At 46.8% G+C, this 17792-nt stretch overlaps 1 protein-coding gene across 7 annotated transcripts in view; it reads left to right on the forward strand.

Annotated features, from left to right (window-relative positions):
- HGSNAT (heparan-alpha-glucosaminide N-acetyltransferase) overlaps positions 1–17792 on the forward strand; it is a 69461-nt gene that overhangs the window by 26128 nt on the left and 25541 nt on the right. For all 7 annotated transcript variants that reach the window (XM_089325944.1, XM_089325947.1, XM_089325943.1 and 4 more), the window contains exons 6-14: positions 1100–1169; positions 2179–2288; positions 5044–5120; positions 5765–5795; positions 7669–7829; positions 10197–10312; positions 13163–13284; positions 13616–13742; positions 15311–15397. In XM_089325944.1, the coding sequence (XP_089182070.1) occupies positions 1100–1169; positions 2179–2288; positions 5044–5120; positions 5765–5795; positions 7669–7829; positions 10197–10312; positions 13163–13284; positions 13616–13742; positions 15311–15397 (901 nt within the window). The remainder of the gene's footprint in view (positions 1–1099; positions 1170–2178; positions 2289–5043; positions 5121–5764; positions 5796–7668; positions 7830–10196; positions 10313–13162; positions 13285–13615; positions 13743–15310; positions 15398–17792) is intronic.

The raw sequence follows: 17792 nt of genomic DNA on the forward strand, positions 1-17792 counted from the left end.
TCTCTGCTTTCCCAGGCCATAGCAGAGAGATGGATTGGAAGTGGAGCAGCCGGGTCTCGAACTGGTACCCATATGGGATGCTGGCACTGCAGGCGGAGGCTTTACCTGCTACACCACAGCGCTGGCCCCTTTTTCTTCTTCTTTTTTAAAAATATTTATTTATTTATTTGCAAGTCAGAGTTACACAGAGAGAGAAGGAGAGGCAGAGAAAAAGAGAGAGAGAGGTCTTCCATCCGATGGTTCACTCTCCAATTGGCCGCAACGGCCGGAGCTGTGCTGATCCGAAGCCAGGAGCTTCTTCTGGGTCTTTCACATGAGTGCAGAGGCCCAAGGACTTGGGCCATCTTCTACTGCTTTCCCAGGCCGTAGCAGAGAGCTGGATCAGAAGAGGAGCAGCAGGACCAGAGCCGGCGCCCATATGGGATGCCCACGCTTTAGGCAAGGGTGTTAACCCGCTGCACCATAGTGCCGGCCCCTCTCCTAGATTATTCTTATGTTGAACGAATTTGATTGTTTCCCTCTTTTTGCTATTTTAATTTTAATTAATTAATAAGACCAGAGGGAGCAGTTGTCTCATTTAACCTTCAAGTCCTTTAATGAAGGCCCTGTCTTCATGCCTCTTTTACTGCTGAGGAAAATACACTGTAAAGATCGCACCTTGACAGGTTATGAGCTTTGATTTCTATATTTTGTTGTTAAGAAACTTGTTAAGTATTTAATTGCGTGGCTAATATAGAAAATGAGCCTGAAATTAATTTGTTTCACTATAACATCCAATCATTTTGATGATTCCGTCACAGAAAATAAACCAACTGAGAGCAGGTGTTTGGGGCAGTGGTTAAGGTGATGTTTGTGATACCTGCATTCCATGCTGGAGTGCCCGGGTCCGCTTCCCTGGGAAGCAGCAGCTGAAGATGTAAGTGACCCCCATATGGGTGACCTGGATAGAGTTTCTAGCTTCGGTGTCTGCCTGGCCCGCCCCCAGCTATTGCAGGCATTTGGAAAGTGAACCAGCAGATAGGAGATCTCTTTCTGTCTCTCTACCTCTAAAGTAAATAAAAAAGAAAAGAAATTAACTGAGGTTTCTGTTTGTTTACAGTTTGGATGACTTTAATAGTTGGATTTCTAAAGCCATACATTCTCGAGAAACTGATCGCCTCATCAATTCTGTGAGTCATTAGAATTCATCAGGTGTTGCCTGGGTGGTTTTCTGAATTTGGAATATACCATTTGCTATTAATAATTATTATTATCTGGTTTAGCAAATCTTGTTTACACTGTGGAAGGCCGGGTGGTGGGTCTTGTGTTGGTATAAGGAGCACTCTTGTCTTCCGTGTCCCGTCTCTTTCTTCAGGGAGGTTGGAACTCTGGGCTGCACAATGATATCTGATGTGGAAACGCCTTTCACTCTGCAGGCAGCACTGTTGCAGGGCCAGGATTTAAACAAAAGAACAAGAAACATCAGTATTCAGTATATAAATGCTGATGGCCTACTGGAATCGTTTAGTTATTATTTATATTAGCGACTTCACTCTCACTGTGGCTGTCTCTGCTTCTGTGAGTGCTCATACTCAATGCACTGAAATATAAACCAATGCTTTGCTTCATTTCTCAATGCGGCCACTGACAAGCTCAGCAAAAGACAAAAACAAAACAAAACAAAACAAAACAAAAACCCACATAAAGTGGGAAACCAAACCTCTAGATGAGACCTTTACAAAAAAAAGTTAAAGTACTGTCTAGAAAGAAGTTTCTTAGGCTTGCACACTGTTAATAACATTGTTAAAAATTATTTATCTATTATTTGGCAGAGCAGGGAGGGTGGGGGGAGAGTGGAGATCTTCCATTGCTCATTCACTCTCCTAATTGCTGCAATAGCCAGGTCTGCATCATGCTGAAGCCAGGAGCTGGAAATTCCATCCAGGTCTGCAGGCACCCAAGCACTTGGGTCATCTGCTGCTGCCTTCCCAGGTGCACTAGCAGGAAGCTGGATCAGAAGTAGAGCAGCTGGGACTCAAACTGGTGTTCTGATATGGGATGCTGTCATGGCAAGCAGTGGCTTAACCCAGGGTACCACCATGCCAGACCCTCTGTGGGTTTCTTCCTTAAAACATTGAGAAGTGAGATATACTCCTTAGCATCATGATTTGTCACTGCCTTCTCCCATTTTTCATAAAGGAACTGGGATCTCCAAGCAGGGCAGACCCTCTCAGTGGTGACCTCCAGCCAGAAACATGGCACCTGTCTGCTGCAAAACACCGCCTGCGCTGCGTGGACACGTTCAGGGGGTAGGTGGGGCCCCTTGTAACATGGTGGGTGGGCCCACGTACCCCAGGTAGTCCTGGCGTTACAAAATTACACACAAACATGCTTTTGGTTTATTTATATGTCTTTTGCTTCTCAGGGTAGCAAGGATTTCTTAGATATGAAAATAAAGTCAGCAGCCCCCTCCCCTTACTTGAAAATGATCACGATGGCCAATACAGTGTGTATATAGAGATAAGTGATGAGACAGCAGGTGCCGTCTGCTAAGTTGAGGTCATGTGCACTTGGGCAAGTGGCCATGCCTAGAGCTACAAACTGCACCAGGTCCTGTCAGTAGCTTAGAACTTTTTTTTAAAAAATTTTTTTTAATATATTTGAAAGATGGAGTTATAGAGAGAGGTAGAGCCAGAGAGAGAGAGTCTTCCATATGCTGGTTCACTCCCCAGTTGGCCTCAACGGCCAGAGCTGAGCTGATCTGGAGCCAGGAGCCAGGAGCCAGGAGCCAGGAGCTTCTTCCAGGTCTCCCACACGGGTGTAAGGAACCAAGGACTTGGGCCATCTTCCTCTGCTTTCCCAGGCCATAGCAGAGCTGGATCGGAAGTGGAGCAGCCAGGACTCGAACCAGTGCCCATATGGGATGCTGGTGCTGCATGCCAGGGTTTAACCCACTGAGCTACAGCGCCGGCCCCTAGTAGCTTAGAACTTTAAAGATGTGCTGACCTAGAAAGGAAACAGCAGCACGAGCCAGCCCCAGTGTCGTCCTTCACTGCTGGTAGAACGACTTCAGACCTTCTTGATAGCAAACCGACAGTCAAGCTGTGAATTGTTTCTGTTTTGTAATTCTGATCGAAGAATGAAGGCCCGGCCCAAGCTCTGAACATAAAGTGTAAGGCTGTGTAACCAAAAATAAGTATATAAGGGAGAGCTTCTGAAAGTTTGTGGAAAATGGCATGAAAAAGATACATTTATTTTGGTGCAAAAAATTTTGAAAGCCACACATACAAGTGGATACCAAGTCTTCCATTTCTACCCCCTGAAACCTCCCAGGCGCCAGAGCACTGCATGCTGCTGGTAGAAATATCTAGAACCAGATGCGACAGGAGGAGTTTCCCTTCTCTGAAATGCTTGGGACCAGAAATGTCTTGGACTTCAGATTCTTCTGAATTCTGGAATGTTGGCATATACATAATGAGATGTGTTGAGCTGGGACCTGAGTCTAAACTCAGAAACCATTTTTGTTTCATATACACCCTATACATTAGTCTTTTTTTAAAGCTTTTTTTAAAAAATTATTTATTTATTTGAAAGGTGGAGAGAGAGACAGAGAGAGACAGAGACAGAGACAGAGAGAAAGTCTTCCGTCCTCTGGTGCCAGGAACCTCTTCCAGGTCTCCCACGTGGGTGCAGGGGCCCAAGGACTTGGGCCATCCTCTACTGCTTTCCCAGGCTATAGCAGAGAGCTGGATTGGAAGTGGAGCATCCAGGACTCGAACCAGCACACATATGGGATGCCAGCACCACAGGCGGTCACTTTACCTGCTGTGCCACAGTGCTGGCCCCACGAATAGTCTTCAGCTGCTACCTGAGGCATGAGGTTACGTGTGGAATTTCCCACATTTTGAATTTTGGAGCATTCTACATTTTGGGTCTTCCGAGTAGGGATGCCCAATCCATAATAACAGTAGTGATGGTAGCAAAAACTGCTAGCAAATTATGCATTTGTTCCTGGTGCCAGTTCCTACTCTAGCTTGTCTTAACTTATTTAACCTCTTAACAATCCCATGAAGAATAGACTTCAAATCTTCCCTTTTCACAGATGAGGAAACTGAGCCAGAGCTAAGTAACTCACCCGAGTCAGGGCCTAGGGAGGGAAGCTGGGCTGGGTTCCAGAGGTGCCACAGATAACCCCTGAGGCCCTGGGAGTGTCCCTCCTCAGCAGTCTGCTTGGCTAGCATCCAACAGTAGCATCTTTGGAGTCTGCTTTATTGTTTCCCTCTTGCATTCCTGTTAATGCCGCCACATTTGGAGGTAAGATATTCACAGGTAGACAGGAACCTGACATTTCTTAACCTGCCTGAATTGTGCCAATAGGGTACTTCTCTTCTCTGGTGGGTGAACGTAGAATTAACTGATGGAAATTCCCCCAAATCCTTAGGGCTGATAAGAAAAAAGGACTCAAGATTTGAATTCTTGGTGCTCTGACTCAAATGACGATGCACCTTTTACTACATTTCTTTAACGTGAGCAATCGAAATAATTAGTACAAAACTGAGTCATTGGAAATGTTTTTCAGATTTAAGTGTCGTGTAAATTCTTTAAAAGAATTACTTATGTATTTATATCATAGACAGAGATCGTCCGTCTGTTGATTTACTCCCCAAATATCCCTAACAGTCGAAGCTAGGAGCTCAACCTGGGTCTCCCATTGGGTGGCAGGGACCCACGTACTTGAGCCATCACCTGCTGCTTCCCAGGGTGTGCATTAGCAAGGAGTTAAAATCGGAGCGGCCCTGGGACGTGGACCCAGGTACTGCCATGTGGAGGGAGGGTGTCTTAACCACCGCACCAGAATGCCCACCGCCAGTGTGAGTTTTCTGAAGACACAGGTTGGGAGTGTTTTTGACAGAAGAACTCTGTTGCAAGGTCCTCTTCGTGGTGATCAGGAGGGGAGAGTTCCTTGCTCTTTCGGTCTTGGGACAGCCTGACTGCATGTCCGGCCGTGCGGCTGTTCCTCGTCACACCCACTCCCTGAAAGCAGTCTCTTTGTTGGCTCTACAGGATAGCGCTTGTGCTCATGGTCTTCGTTAACTACGGAGGAGGAAGATACTGGTACTTCAGGCATTCAAGCTGGAATGGTGAGACTTGGCCTCATGGCCGCCCTGCTGTACACGTACACCCAGAGAGCTGCAGGTCAGGACAGCGGCTCAGCAGCCCCGCTGGGAGCTCCACCAGGTGCCTCTGAGCCACGGAGCTCCTGCCCCATAGATAGATAGTTCTGGGAGCCCTGTGGTATTGTCTTTCCTCTTGTGTTCTGTGGCTGTATAATGCCGCACCGTGGTAACACGCAGACCACAAGATTTCTCCCGTGGGGCCGAGGGACTCAGCAGAAAACGTTAAGGATTCGGATTAAAGGAGCCTTGTCATATCCCATTATAGCCCTCATTCATATTCGTGGGGTCTCTGCCTTCCAACACGGGGCTGCCGTGGAGTTGGGATTGGCCTGGCTGGTTGATTTAAGAATAGATTTTTCTGAACAGCACTGATTCAAGATAACAAAGCTCTCCACGTGCTCGTAGTTTGGTTCTCCCCTGCCAGTTATGTTCAGAGGAGATGCTGCAGGCCCGGAGACTGGCTGCAGGGTCTCAAGGACAAGTTCCTGCAGGTGACCTCAGGGTGAGGTTGCTCTCCCTATCAGAATACAGCGGAGTTCATTCTAGACCTGGGAGGCCTTGGTACCCTTGAGTTCTGTTCTTACTGACTGTGCTTGGCTGTTCTGCAGGACTGACTGTGGCTGACCTTGTATTCCCTTGGTGAGTTGGTGATCTCCGCTCATGTCCTTCCTCGAGTCGTCTCCAATCTTTTGTTTTTCAAACGATGCTGGAGTTTGTCTCTGAGACCAGCCTTGAGTCCTGGACCGCAGGCCTGTGTTCTGCTGTTGAGAAGTCCTTCCAGAGGTTGTGTTACTGGATGGTTCTTACACTTGGTATATGCTTATGCGTGTGTGTATGGTGATGTATGTAAGATGGGTGACACAGTAAGGAACATGTTATTAGTGTAGATATGAGATGCCAAATACTAACATATGGTAAGACATCTTAAATTCTGAATGAGTAGTTAAGTTCCACTAATGTTGAAAATACAATAAAGATTTTCTGAGGCTAGCACTATGGCGTAGCAGGTAGAGCTGCCACCTGTAGTGCCAGCATCCCATATGGGCACCGGTTCGAGTTCCGGTGTTCCACTTCCAATCTAGCTCCCTGCTGTGGCCTGGGAAAGCAGTGCAAGATGTTCCCAGTGCTTGGTCCCCTGCACCCGCATGGGAGACCTGGAGGAAGCTCCTGATTCCTGACTTTGGATGGCCCAGCTTCAGCCGTTGCAGCCAATTAGGGGATGAACCAGCAGAAGGAAGACTTCTCTCTCTCTGCATCTGCCTCTCTGTAACTCTGCCTTTCAAATAATAAATACATCTTTTACAAAAATCATATTTCCTAAAAGGAATACAGAAGTATAGTGTCAGAGAACAGGATAAATATGTAGCAGACCATGATAGTGATAAATTAAAATTTAAAACAGTAATGTAATAGAGTAACCAAGCTCTGTCTCTGATGGTTCATGGGTTCTGTTTTCTTTTTTAAAGATTTATTTACTTATTTGCTTGAGAGGCAGAATTACAGAGAGAGGGAGAAACAAAAAAGAGGTCTTCCATCCGCTGGATCACTTCCCAAATGGCTGCAATGGCTGAGCTGGGCCAATCTGAAGCCAGGAGCTTCTTCAACGTCTCCCACATGGGTGTAGGGGCCCAAGCACTTGGGCCATCTTCCATTGCCTTCCCAGGCCATCAGCAGGGAGCTGGATTGAAAGAGGAGCAGCTGGGACTGGAACCAGCGCCCATATGGGAGGCGCCACAGTCTAAGGCTTAACCTGCTCATGGGTTCTTACTCTTGTCACGGGACACTTGCTGTATGTTCTGGGATTTGTAGCCTTGCTATGTTGCTTTAAGCAGCTTTGCTCCATTGGAGGTAGTGCCAGGAGATGTCTCATGTCTGCACCCTTGTGTTTCATCATGGGACTTTTGGGGAGTCTACCTTTTAGAGATGGATTTGGATAGGGGAGTATTAATGTGCCTGAAGACTTGGTGACTGTTCATTTATATCCTCTGTGAGGTTCCCTACAGAGAGCTTCTGGTACTAGAAGCTGGATTTGACTCAGTTGGCCCTAAGCAAGGAAGCCAGGGGATACCCAGAAAGCAGTGCAGCTAGGGCAGACTCTCATCTCACTGCCCCCTAGCCACATAAGTACTCTGCCTTTTCTTTTAAAGATAGCAATTTAGCACGGCAAAAGAAAGAAAAACAAAAATACATGTGAATCAAAGAAGCGGAGAGAAAAGAAATCTAGCTCTCTTTTTCTTCCAGGAGTGGGTGTGAAGGTAGCAGTGACTGCATGCTGTGTTTATTTCTTCAGTACCTCCAGGGCCTGCTAGCGAGTGTCTGGTGATCGGCACCACGGCATCTTCCTGGTTTCTGTCTGACAACAGAAGGAGAGCATTTGCTGACGTCATTTCTGTAACTGGCCACCTTAAACAAATCGGATGTTGCTTTTCTCACATAGTAGCTTATAAAGCCTGAGAGACATGTACACAGACGTTGCAAATGGCCTATTTGTAACAGCCGGGTTGTGTTTTAGGTTTGTCTTTATTATGGGCTCTTCGATTTTCCTGTCAATGATGTCTGCACTGCAGCGGGGATGTTCAAAACTCAGATTGCTGGGGAAAATTGCGTGGAGGAGCTTCCTGCTGATCATGATAGGAATCGTCATTGTGAACCCCAATTATTGTCTTGGTCCACGTGAGTATTTTTTTCTCCTTTGTTAGTATACATTCAGGAAATGTGAAAAAGTGCCTGTCATAATTAGAAGGAAATCTAATTCCTCCATATGATACTTGTGTAGATTTGAGTGGCATTATTATTATTATTATTCTCTTGGAATTTTATGCCTGGGAGGGGGAGCCTCTGGCACCACTCAATCCCTTTTGTCGTACAAAAGGGAAGGCTGAGGCCTAGAGAGTTGGAATATGAGGAATGTTTGAAAAGTTCATGGAAAATGTGTGCTATGGAAAAAACTATGCATGGATTTCTCTCTTTTTTTAAAGATTTATTTATTTATATGAAAGGCAGAGTTACAGAGAGGCAGAGGCAGAGAGAAAGAGAGGTCTTTCATCCGCTGGTTCACTTCCCAAATGGCTGCAATGGCTGGAGCTGCACCAATATGAAGCCAGGAGCCAGAAGCTTCTTCCAGGTCTCCCACGTGGGTGCCGGGGTCCAAGGACTTGAGCCATCTTCTACTGCTTTCCTAGGCCATAGCAGAGAGCTGGATCAGAAGTGGAGCAGCTGGGACTCGAACTGGCGCCCATATGGGATGCCGGTGCTGCAGACCAGGGCTTGAACCCGCTGTGCTACAGTGCAAACATTGTTTGCACCAAAATAAACTTAACTTTTAATCTCATTTTTTTTCACAAACTTTTTGAAGTATTCTCATGTTTCAGAGTAGAGACCAGGCCAGGTCACCTTGTTCTCAGGCCCCGTCTTCCTGCCATTTAGGTTTCGTCAACTTGACATCTTGTGGCAGCCTAGGAATCTACCTAGGTCATTTCTTGTGTGTGACAGGGTTGCTGGGAAGGACAGTGGCTTTGCTGTCAGTTCGTGGTATGCAGTGAGATGCGTGCTGTGTGCTTTGTGCCAGTATCAGGCTTGAGGGGATAGTCACATGCTGTCACTAGTGAAAGAGGACCCCGGGCCAGTGCCGTGGCTCACTTGGTTAATCCTCCGCCTGCAGCGCCAGCATCCCATATGGGCACCAGGCTCTAGTCCCGGTTGCTCCTCTTCCAGTCCAGCTCTCTGCTGTGGCCCAGGAGGGCAGTGGAGGATGGCCCAAGTGCTCGGGCTCCTGCACTTGCATGGGAGACCAGGAAGAAGCACCTGGTCCTGGCTTCGGATTAGTGCAGTGCCGGCTGTTAGTGGCCATTTGGGGGATGAACCAACGGAAGGAAGACCTTTCTCTCTGTCTCTCTCTCACACCGTCTGTATCTCTACCTGTCAAATAAATAAAAAAAGAGGACCCCAACATCTAGACAGTAGCCAGATGAAACCCTGAGGCAGCAAGCACTGTTACTGAGAGACAGCGGCTCTAGGAGGAGGTGGAGGCCTCTTCCAGTAGACTTGGGGCAGGCATTGTGGCACAGCAGGTTCAGCTGCTGCTTGGGGCACCCACATCCCATATCAGAGCGCCTGAGTCCCACCTCTGCTTTTGATTCAGCTTCCTGCAAATGTGAACCAAGGTAGTTAGCAGTTGGTGGCTCAAGTGCTTGGGATCCTGCCACACATGTGGGAGACACACAGAGGTCTAGACTCCTGGCTTCAGCCTGGCCCTAAATGGCTATTGTTGGAATTTAGGGGTGTGAACCAGCAAATTAAAGCTCTCTCTCAGAAAGTTCCAACATGGGGAAGCAGTCCACATAGCAGACTCATAGAATGGCAAGGTCCCTCATCATCCTATTGAGTGGGATTGTCGTGGGCTTGAGCCATGTCTCTTGACCATATGTATGCCATCCCCAAGAGCTTAAAAAATACATAATTAGGTGTAACATAAGGGTCCTCAAAACATTCGTGAAAAATGCATACTATGTAGGCCGGTGCTGCGGCTCACTAGGCTAATCCTCTACCTGCCGCACCAGCGCTCTGGGTTCTAGCCTCGGTTGGAGTGCCAGTTCTGTCCCAGTTGCTCCTCTTCCAGTCCAACTCTCTGCTGTGGCCCGGGAAGGCAGTGGAGGATGGCCCAGGTCCTTGGGCCCTGCACCCCATGGGAGACCAGGATAAGCACCTGGCTCCTGCCATCGGATCAGTGAGGTGCGCCGGCCACAGCGGCCATTGGAGGGTGAACCAACAGCAAAGGAAGACCTTTCTCTCTGTCTCTCTCTAACTCTGCCTGTCCAAAAAAAAAAAAAAAAAAAAAAAAAAAAAAAAAGCATACTGTGCAACAACTGTGCCGGGATATCAAACTAATGGTGATATAATGAATGTGTCTTTTAATTCCATTTTTCCATGAACTTTTAAAGTATCTTCATATCAGTAAGGCTATCCTTTGTTAAAAAACTAATGCTTTGGGATGAGATGAGTAGTGTGGCCCCCACTGTACCTAACTTGTGTGTTCTGCAGTGTCTTGGGATAAGGTGCGAATTCCTGGCGTCCTGCAGCGCTTGGGAGTGACTTACTTTGTGGTGGCTGTGTTGGAGCTCCTCTTTGCTAAACCTGTGCCTGAAAACTGGGTCTTGGTGAGAAACTCTGTTTTTAAAATTGAGAGGGGGGACACAAAGCACTATATAATTTTTATTTTATTTCCTTTTTTTCCCCAGAATCTTTTATTTAAAGAATACAAACCTCATGCATTTCAGAATTACAACTTTAGGAACATGGCAATTCTTCCTACCGTACCCAACCTCCTATCCCCACTCCCTCCCCTCTTCCTCCTCCCTCTCCTATTCCCATTCTTATTTTATATACATATGATTAACTCTGTGTTAAGAGTTCAACATATAGTATGGAGAAAAAAATTGTTCCTCAACAGTGAGACAAGGGCTACTCAAAGTCATTGTTCTCGAAGTGTCAATTTCACTTCAATAAATTGCCTTTTAGGTGCTCTGTTAGCTATCACAGGTCAAGGAGAACATATGGTATTTTTCCTTTTAGGACTGGCTTATTTCACTAAGTATGATGTGTTCCAGTTTCATCCATTTTGTTGCAAATGACCAGATTTCATTTTTTTAAATACTGTGTAGTATTCCATAGTGTACATATCCCATAATTTCTTTGTCCAGTCTTCAGTTGACGGGCCTTTGGGTTGATTCCGTATCTTAGCTATTGTGACTTGAGCTGCAGTAAACATGGGTGTGCAGATAACTCTTTCATATGCTGGTTTCATTTCTCTTGGGTAAATTCCCAGGAGTGGGATGGCTGGATCATATGGCAGGTCCATATTCAAATTTCTGAGGTATTTCTAAAATGTCTTCCACAGTGGCTTTACCAGTTTCCATTTCCACCAATAGTAGATTAGGATACCATTTCCCCTACATCCTTGCCAGCATTTGTTGTTTGTTGATTTCTGTATGAAAGCCATTCTAACGGGGATGAGGTGAGACCTCATTGTGGTTTTGATTTGTATTTCCCTGATGGCTAGAGATCTTGAGCATTTCTTCATGTGTCTGTTGGCCATTTGGATTTCAGCATTTGAAAAATGCCTGATCAAGTCTTCTGCCCATTGTTTTTATAAATTTTTAAAAAAAGTTTAAATCTGGCCGATGCAGCGGCTCACTAGTCTAATCCTCCGCCTTGCGGCACCGACACACCAGGTTCTAGTCCAGGTTGGAGCGCCAGATTCTGTCCTGGTTGCCCCTCTTCCAGGCCAGCTCTCTGCTGTGGCCAGGGAGTGCAGTGGAGGATGGCCCAAGTGCTTGGGCCCTGCACCCCATGGGAGACCAGGAGAAGCACCTGGCTCCTGCCATCGGATCAGTGCGATGGGCTGGCTGCAGCGTGACGGCCGTGGCGGCCATTGGAGGGTGAACCAACGGCAAAAAGGAAGACCTTTCTCTCTGTCTCTCTCTTTCACTATCCACTCTGCCTGTCAAAAAAAAAAAAAGTTTAAATCCATACATACACAAGATCTTCATGAAGTTCAATATGTAGTACAAAAAATGATGGTGTTCAAAAATACATGAAATATAATGCTGCTTGCAAATGCATAGTATGAGAAAATTATTCATGGCTTTGGAAATTTTTTTTGCTCCAAAATAAACTTACCCCCTTTTTTTTTTGTGCAAGCATTCCTCACTTTAAAATAAAAACATTTATTTATATGAAAGACAGAGTTACAGAGAGAGATATGTTTCATCTGCTGGATCACTCCCCAGATGACTCTGAGAGATTTTTTTGAGGTTTCCAGGTGCTGTTTCATGGGTCAGGCCATGGTCCCTTTGTATTGCTGAGTAGAATTCCACATATCAGATACACCACATTTTGTTGATCCATTCCTCAGCTGGTGGACATTTGACTTGCTTTCTACTTTTTGACTATTGTGAATAATGCCACTGTGTATGTTTGTGTACAAATTTTTTTTTGACAGGCAGAGTTAGATGGTGAGAGAGAGAGACAGAGAGAAAGGTCTTCCTTCCGTTGGTTCACCCCCAAAAAAGCCTCCACGGTCAGTGCGCTGCGCCAATCCGAAGCCAGGAGCCAGGTGCTTCTTCCTGGTCTCCCATGTGCGTGCAGGGCCCAAGCACTTGGGCCATCCTCCACTGCCTTCCTGGGCCACAGCAGAGAGCTGGACTGGAAGAGGAGCAACTGGAACAGAATCCGGCGCCCCAACCGGGACAAGAACCCGGAGTGCCGGTGCCGCTGGTAGAGGATTAGCCTAGTGAGCTACGGCGCCAGCCTGTGTACAAATTTTTGTATAAACATGTTTTCAGTTCCTTTGGGTATAGATGTAGCACTATCCACTGATTTCCTTTAAATTAATATTTGGCTCTCATGTTTCAGATGACACAGTACATATTGGTCACATTTATTTCACACACACAAGTCTTCGTCTGCCTGTGCTGTTAAAATACTGAGCCTGGGTAATTTAGGAAGAACAGAAGTGCATTTCTGTTCTGGAGGCTGGGCAGTCCAGGGGCAGGAGCTGGCAGGTTGGCTTCATGAGGATCTGTCCCTGCTTCCAAGATGGCGGCCTGAACTGTGCATCTTGTGGAGTTGACACATGGTGTGTCCTCACGTGGTGGCAGGCAGAGGGCGGAGACTCAACTTGCTGCCACAAGCCTTATTAAAAACACATTGGGCCAGCGCCACAGCTCAATAGGCTAATCCTCTGCCTGAGGCGCCGGCATACCGGGTTCTAGTCCTGGTTGGGGTGCCGGATTCTGTCCCGGATTCTGTCACTATCCATGGATTTCCTTTAAATTAATATTGAGCTCTCATGTTTCAGATGACACAGTACATATTGAGTAAATTTTTATATTACTACCTAAAGGGCCAAGAAAAGCATCATTGGGTGTTTTCCAGTTACAGATAACTATATTCTGGCTGCAGTGTCTTCATTTAGTCCCTAAGTGCTGGTATTCTTTTCCACTCAGGAGAGCAGCTGCACTTGTCTTCGAGACGTCACGTCCAGCTGGCCCCAGTGGCTTCTCATTCTGTTGCTAGAAAGCATCTGGCTGGGCTTGTCCTTCTTCTTGCCTGTTCCTGGGTGCCCCACGTAAGTGACTCCTTGCAGGTCAGCCCTTTTTGTATGTCATTTTCTGCCAAATCCGCGGCTTGGGACTTAGAGCTTTCACATTTCTGATGTCAGAAGACTTCTCTCAATTCGCCTTTAAGGCACACTTTGGTGTTGTTTCAGGGTCATTTTGAACAGAAATTGGGCTTCTGCCTTAACCGTCAAGTCCAAAGGGAGGTGATGAGCGTGCATGGGGCCACAGGGATGTTTTAGGCCTGCACACGTTTGAGTCTCTTGAACTGGACTATGTAAATAGCACTAGCCTCGTCCCTTCTGAGGTCTTATCATTTATGTGCCTTTTCCGCTTTCCTAGTGGTTATCTTGGTCCTGGTGGCATCGGAGACTGGGGGAAGTATCCAAATTGTACTGGAGGAGCTGCAGGCTACATCGACCGTGTGCTCCTGGGAGACGATCACCTGTACAAGCATCCTTCTTCTACTGTGAGTGACAGTGGCATCACATGGACCCGGAAGCTTAGGATCTTCGAAGTTTAATGATGTGATAGGAAGTTGGGAAACCTTGTGACTTTCATGTTCGTTGTGTGGCAGCAGGTGTGAAATGAGTAGCATGTGCATTTCTAGATGCCTCCTGTTTGGCATCCCCGGCAGCAGACTGTGCCGAGACAGGAAGTTCATCAGGGATCCTGGCTGGCAAGCAGGACTGGGCAGGGGGAGGAGGTAACTGCAGGGCAGGCCCAGCAAGGGCCCTGCTAACCTCACAGTGAGCTAGGGTGACACTTCAGAGTCGTTCCGAATTGGGCGAGGGATGGAGCTTTTTCTGTTCCTGGGCAGATAGGCACTGCCCACAGTAAAGGGTGACTCCTGGAGAGGCAGCTTTGTTTAATCAAGGAAAGTCCCGAAAAGAATCTTGGCTGAGAACTTTTGGCCATGAGTACTTGGCAGCGTGAGGTTCCAGGTGGCCAACTACACCACTGCACTGTGTATTTCCAAACTCCCACAATCCCTACATCATGTATGCATTTTTTGTTTGCTTTAAAGATGTATTTGAAAGGGAGACTAAAAGAGAGGGAGGCAGGCAGAGACAGATCGTCCATCCTCTGGTTCACTCCCCAAATGGCTGCAGTTGCAGGGACTGGGCCGGGCTAAGAACCCAGAGGTCCACGCAGGACTTCTACATGAGTGGAAGGGATTCAGGACTTGGACCATCTTTCTCCTCTTTCACAGACACATAAGCAGGGAGCTGGATTGGAAGCAGAGCAGCCCCAGCTCGATCTGGTATTCCAGTATAGGATGCTGGTGTTGTAAGTGGTGGCTTAACCTGTTGTGTCACAATGCTGGCCCCTGCATCATATATTTATAATAAAAAATACAAATATATAAGTGTGTGCTTATTTATTAAGAGGCTGAAAGAGAGAGAGGCAGAAAGACAGAGATGTCCTGTATCTTGGTTCACTCCCCAAATGCTCTCAATGCTTACAGTAGTCAGACCTGAGCCAGAAGTTGAAAACTTCTTACACGTGAGAGGCAGAGACTTGAGCCGTTGACTCCTGCTTCCCAAGGTCCACATTAACATGAAACTTGAATTGGAAGTGCAGTTGGAGTGCAAATCCAGGCATTCCAATATGGGTTACAGGTACCTTAACCAGCATTTTAACCACTAGGCCAAACACCCACCCCATGAAAGTATATATGTTGGTGTTATTTGCCTTAAAACAAGACCGAAAGCTGTTGATGCACAGTAGGGTTGACCAGAAAGAAAAACTGTGAAAATTATGATGGCATTTTGCATTGCATTTATCACTAACGCGGAGCCCAGCACTGTTTGCCTAGCCAGTTGAAGCTGAAGTGGCCATGTCTTGTCCTTGGGGCCGTACAATCCCTTCACACACCATGTCCTCTTGTAATCCTGATAAGCTGGCAGTGTGATCGCTCACAAAGGTGGGGAAGCATTGAGTCCTGGAATGCCTGTAGTTTGTATTTAGTCTAAGGTTGCTGCTCTGTGTCTCTGTGGCCAGTGGCTGAGTGCTGTCTCGTTTTGTTTCCTTGAGGTGCTTTATCACACTGAGGTGGCCTATGACCCAGAAGGAATCCTAGGGACCATCAACTCCATCGTGACTGCATTTTTAGGAGTTCAGGTACTTGTTCATTTCATTAGGATGCACTTTTCTGACAGTTTATGAGCACTGACTCATCATAAATTCAAAAAAATTTCACTAAAATAAAATAATTAGAAGCGAGCATATCTTCTTCTGTGCAACAGAACTGATAAATTAATGTTCAGTAGATTGTGTAAAACTGGAAGTTGCTAAAATTCAACACATTCAAATAATTGGGTGTAATTGTTAAATTACTCCTCCCAATATTTTTATTTATATGGTTTACATTAGCACCACTGTTTGGATAATCTATCCACACAATGCTGATGGAGTGTGCAGTGTTTGAGTATTGGTGATGTTGGGCTATGCCCATGTCGCTGGTCACATTTATTTCACGCACACAAGTCTTTGTCTGCCTGTGCTGTTAAAATACTGAGCCTGGGTAATTTAGGAAGAACAGAAGTGCATTTCTGTTCTGGAGGCTGGGCAGTCCAGGGGCAGGAGCTGGCAGGTTGGCTTCATGAGGATCTGTCCCTGCTTCCAAGATGGCGGCCTGAACTGTGCATCTTGTGGAGTTGACACATGGTGTGTCCTCACGTGGTGGCAGGCAGAGGGCGGAGACTCAACTTGCTGCCACAAGCCTTATTAAAAACACATTGGGCCAGCGCCACAGCTCAATAGGCTAATCCTCTGCCTGAGGCGCCGGCATACCGGGTTCTAGTCCTGGTTGGGGTGCTGGATTCTGTCCTGGTTGGTCCTCTTCCAGGCCAGCTCTCTGCTGTGGCCCGAGAAGGCAGTGGAGGATGGCCCAAGTCCTTGGAATCTGCACCCACATGAGAGACCAGGATAAGCACCTGGCTCCTGGCTTCGGATCAGCGCAGTGCAACGGCCGCAGCAGCCATTGTGGGGTGAACCATTGGAAAAGGAAGACCTTTCTGTCTCTCTCTCTCTCACTGTCCACTCTACCTCTCAGAAAAAGAAAAAAAACCACACACATTGAATCCACCCTACCACTCAGAGAGCCCACCTTCTAAGGCCATCACTTGGTGACCAGGTTTCAAGATGGGTGTTCTGGACTACACATAGCACCAGTACGCAGTAGTACTTTTATTATTATTATTACTTATTTGAGAGGTAGAGTTATAGACAGTGAGAGAGAGAGAGACAGAGAGAAAGGTCTTCCTTCTGTTGGCTCACCACCCAAATGGCTGCTACGGCCAGAGCTGCACCGATCCGAAGCCAGGAGCCAGGTGCTTCTCCTGGTCTCCCATGCAGTTGCAGGGGCTCAAGCACTTGGGCCATCCTCCATTGCCCTCCTGGGCCACAGCAGAGAGCTGGACTGGAAGAGGAGCAACCGGGACTAGAACCCGGTGTCCATATAGGATGCCGGCGCTGCAGGCGGAGAATTAACCAAGTGAGCCACGGCGCCGGCCCCACGTAGCAGTACTTTACACAGCTTCAGAGTGTGCTGATTTTGTGCCAAAGCCAATACAAGTTATCCCTGGTTTAGCTCACATCTGATTTTTGTTAAAATTCTGAACAGCCTAGAATTTTCTTCTGAACGTTCTTATTGGTGTTTGAGGGGAACAGACAGGGAAGGTGAGGACTTAAAAAGTAGTGGGAATAGAACAGCCTGGGATGCTGAAAATATTCTCTACCCATGCTACCCAAGAGGGCCGCTACTAGTCAGGGTTGCTGTTGAGTATTTGCCATGTGGCCAGTGTGACTGAGGAACCAACATTTTAATTTTCCTTAAAATTAACTTAATTTCAAATTTTTTAAAAGATTTATTTATTTATTTTGAAAGAGTTACAGAGAGAGGCAGAGACAAAGAGAGAGAGCGAGGTCTTCCATCTGCTGGTTCACTCCCCAAATGGCCGCAACGGCCAGAGCTGCGATGATCCGAAGCCAGGAGCCAAGAGCTTCTTCCGGGTCTCCCACATGGGTGCAGAGGCCCAAGAACTTGGGCCATCTTCCACTGCTATCCTAGGCCATAGCAGAGAGCTGGACTGGAAGAGGAGCAGCTGGGATTAGAACCAGCGCCCATATGGGATGCTGGTGCTTCAAGCCAGGGCTTTACCCTGCTGTGCCACAGTGCTGGCCCCTCAAATTATTTTGTGTTTTTAGTTTTAAAAATGTTTTCTTATTTGAGGGGCAAATAGAGAAAGAGACACAGAGAGAGCTCCTGTCTACTGGTTCTCTCCACAAATGCTAGCAATGGCAAGGGCTGGCTGGACCAAAGCTGGGAGCACAGAATTCAACCCAGGTTTTCCAAGCTGCAGTCAGGAGCCAGGGTGTCCAATGTGGGATACAGGCGTCTGAACTGCTAGGCTAAGTGCCTGCCTCTGATTTTAAATTTATTTATTTTTATTTTTTTAAATCATTTATTTATTTATTTGAAAGGCAGAGGCAGAGAGAGAGGGAGGTCTTCCAT

Source organism: Oryctolagus cuniculus, chromosome 2 (assembly GCF_051225735.1).
Source record: "Oryctolagus cuniculus isolate XC-2025 breed Fujian yellow rabbit chromosome 2, ASM5122573v1, whole genome shotgun sequence".
Lineage (NCBI taxonomy): Eukaryota > Metazoa > Chordata > Mammalia > Lagomorpha > Leporidae > Oryctolagus > Oryctolagus cuniculus.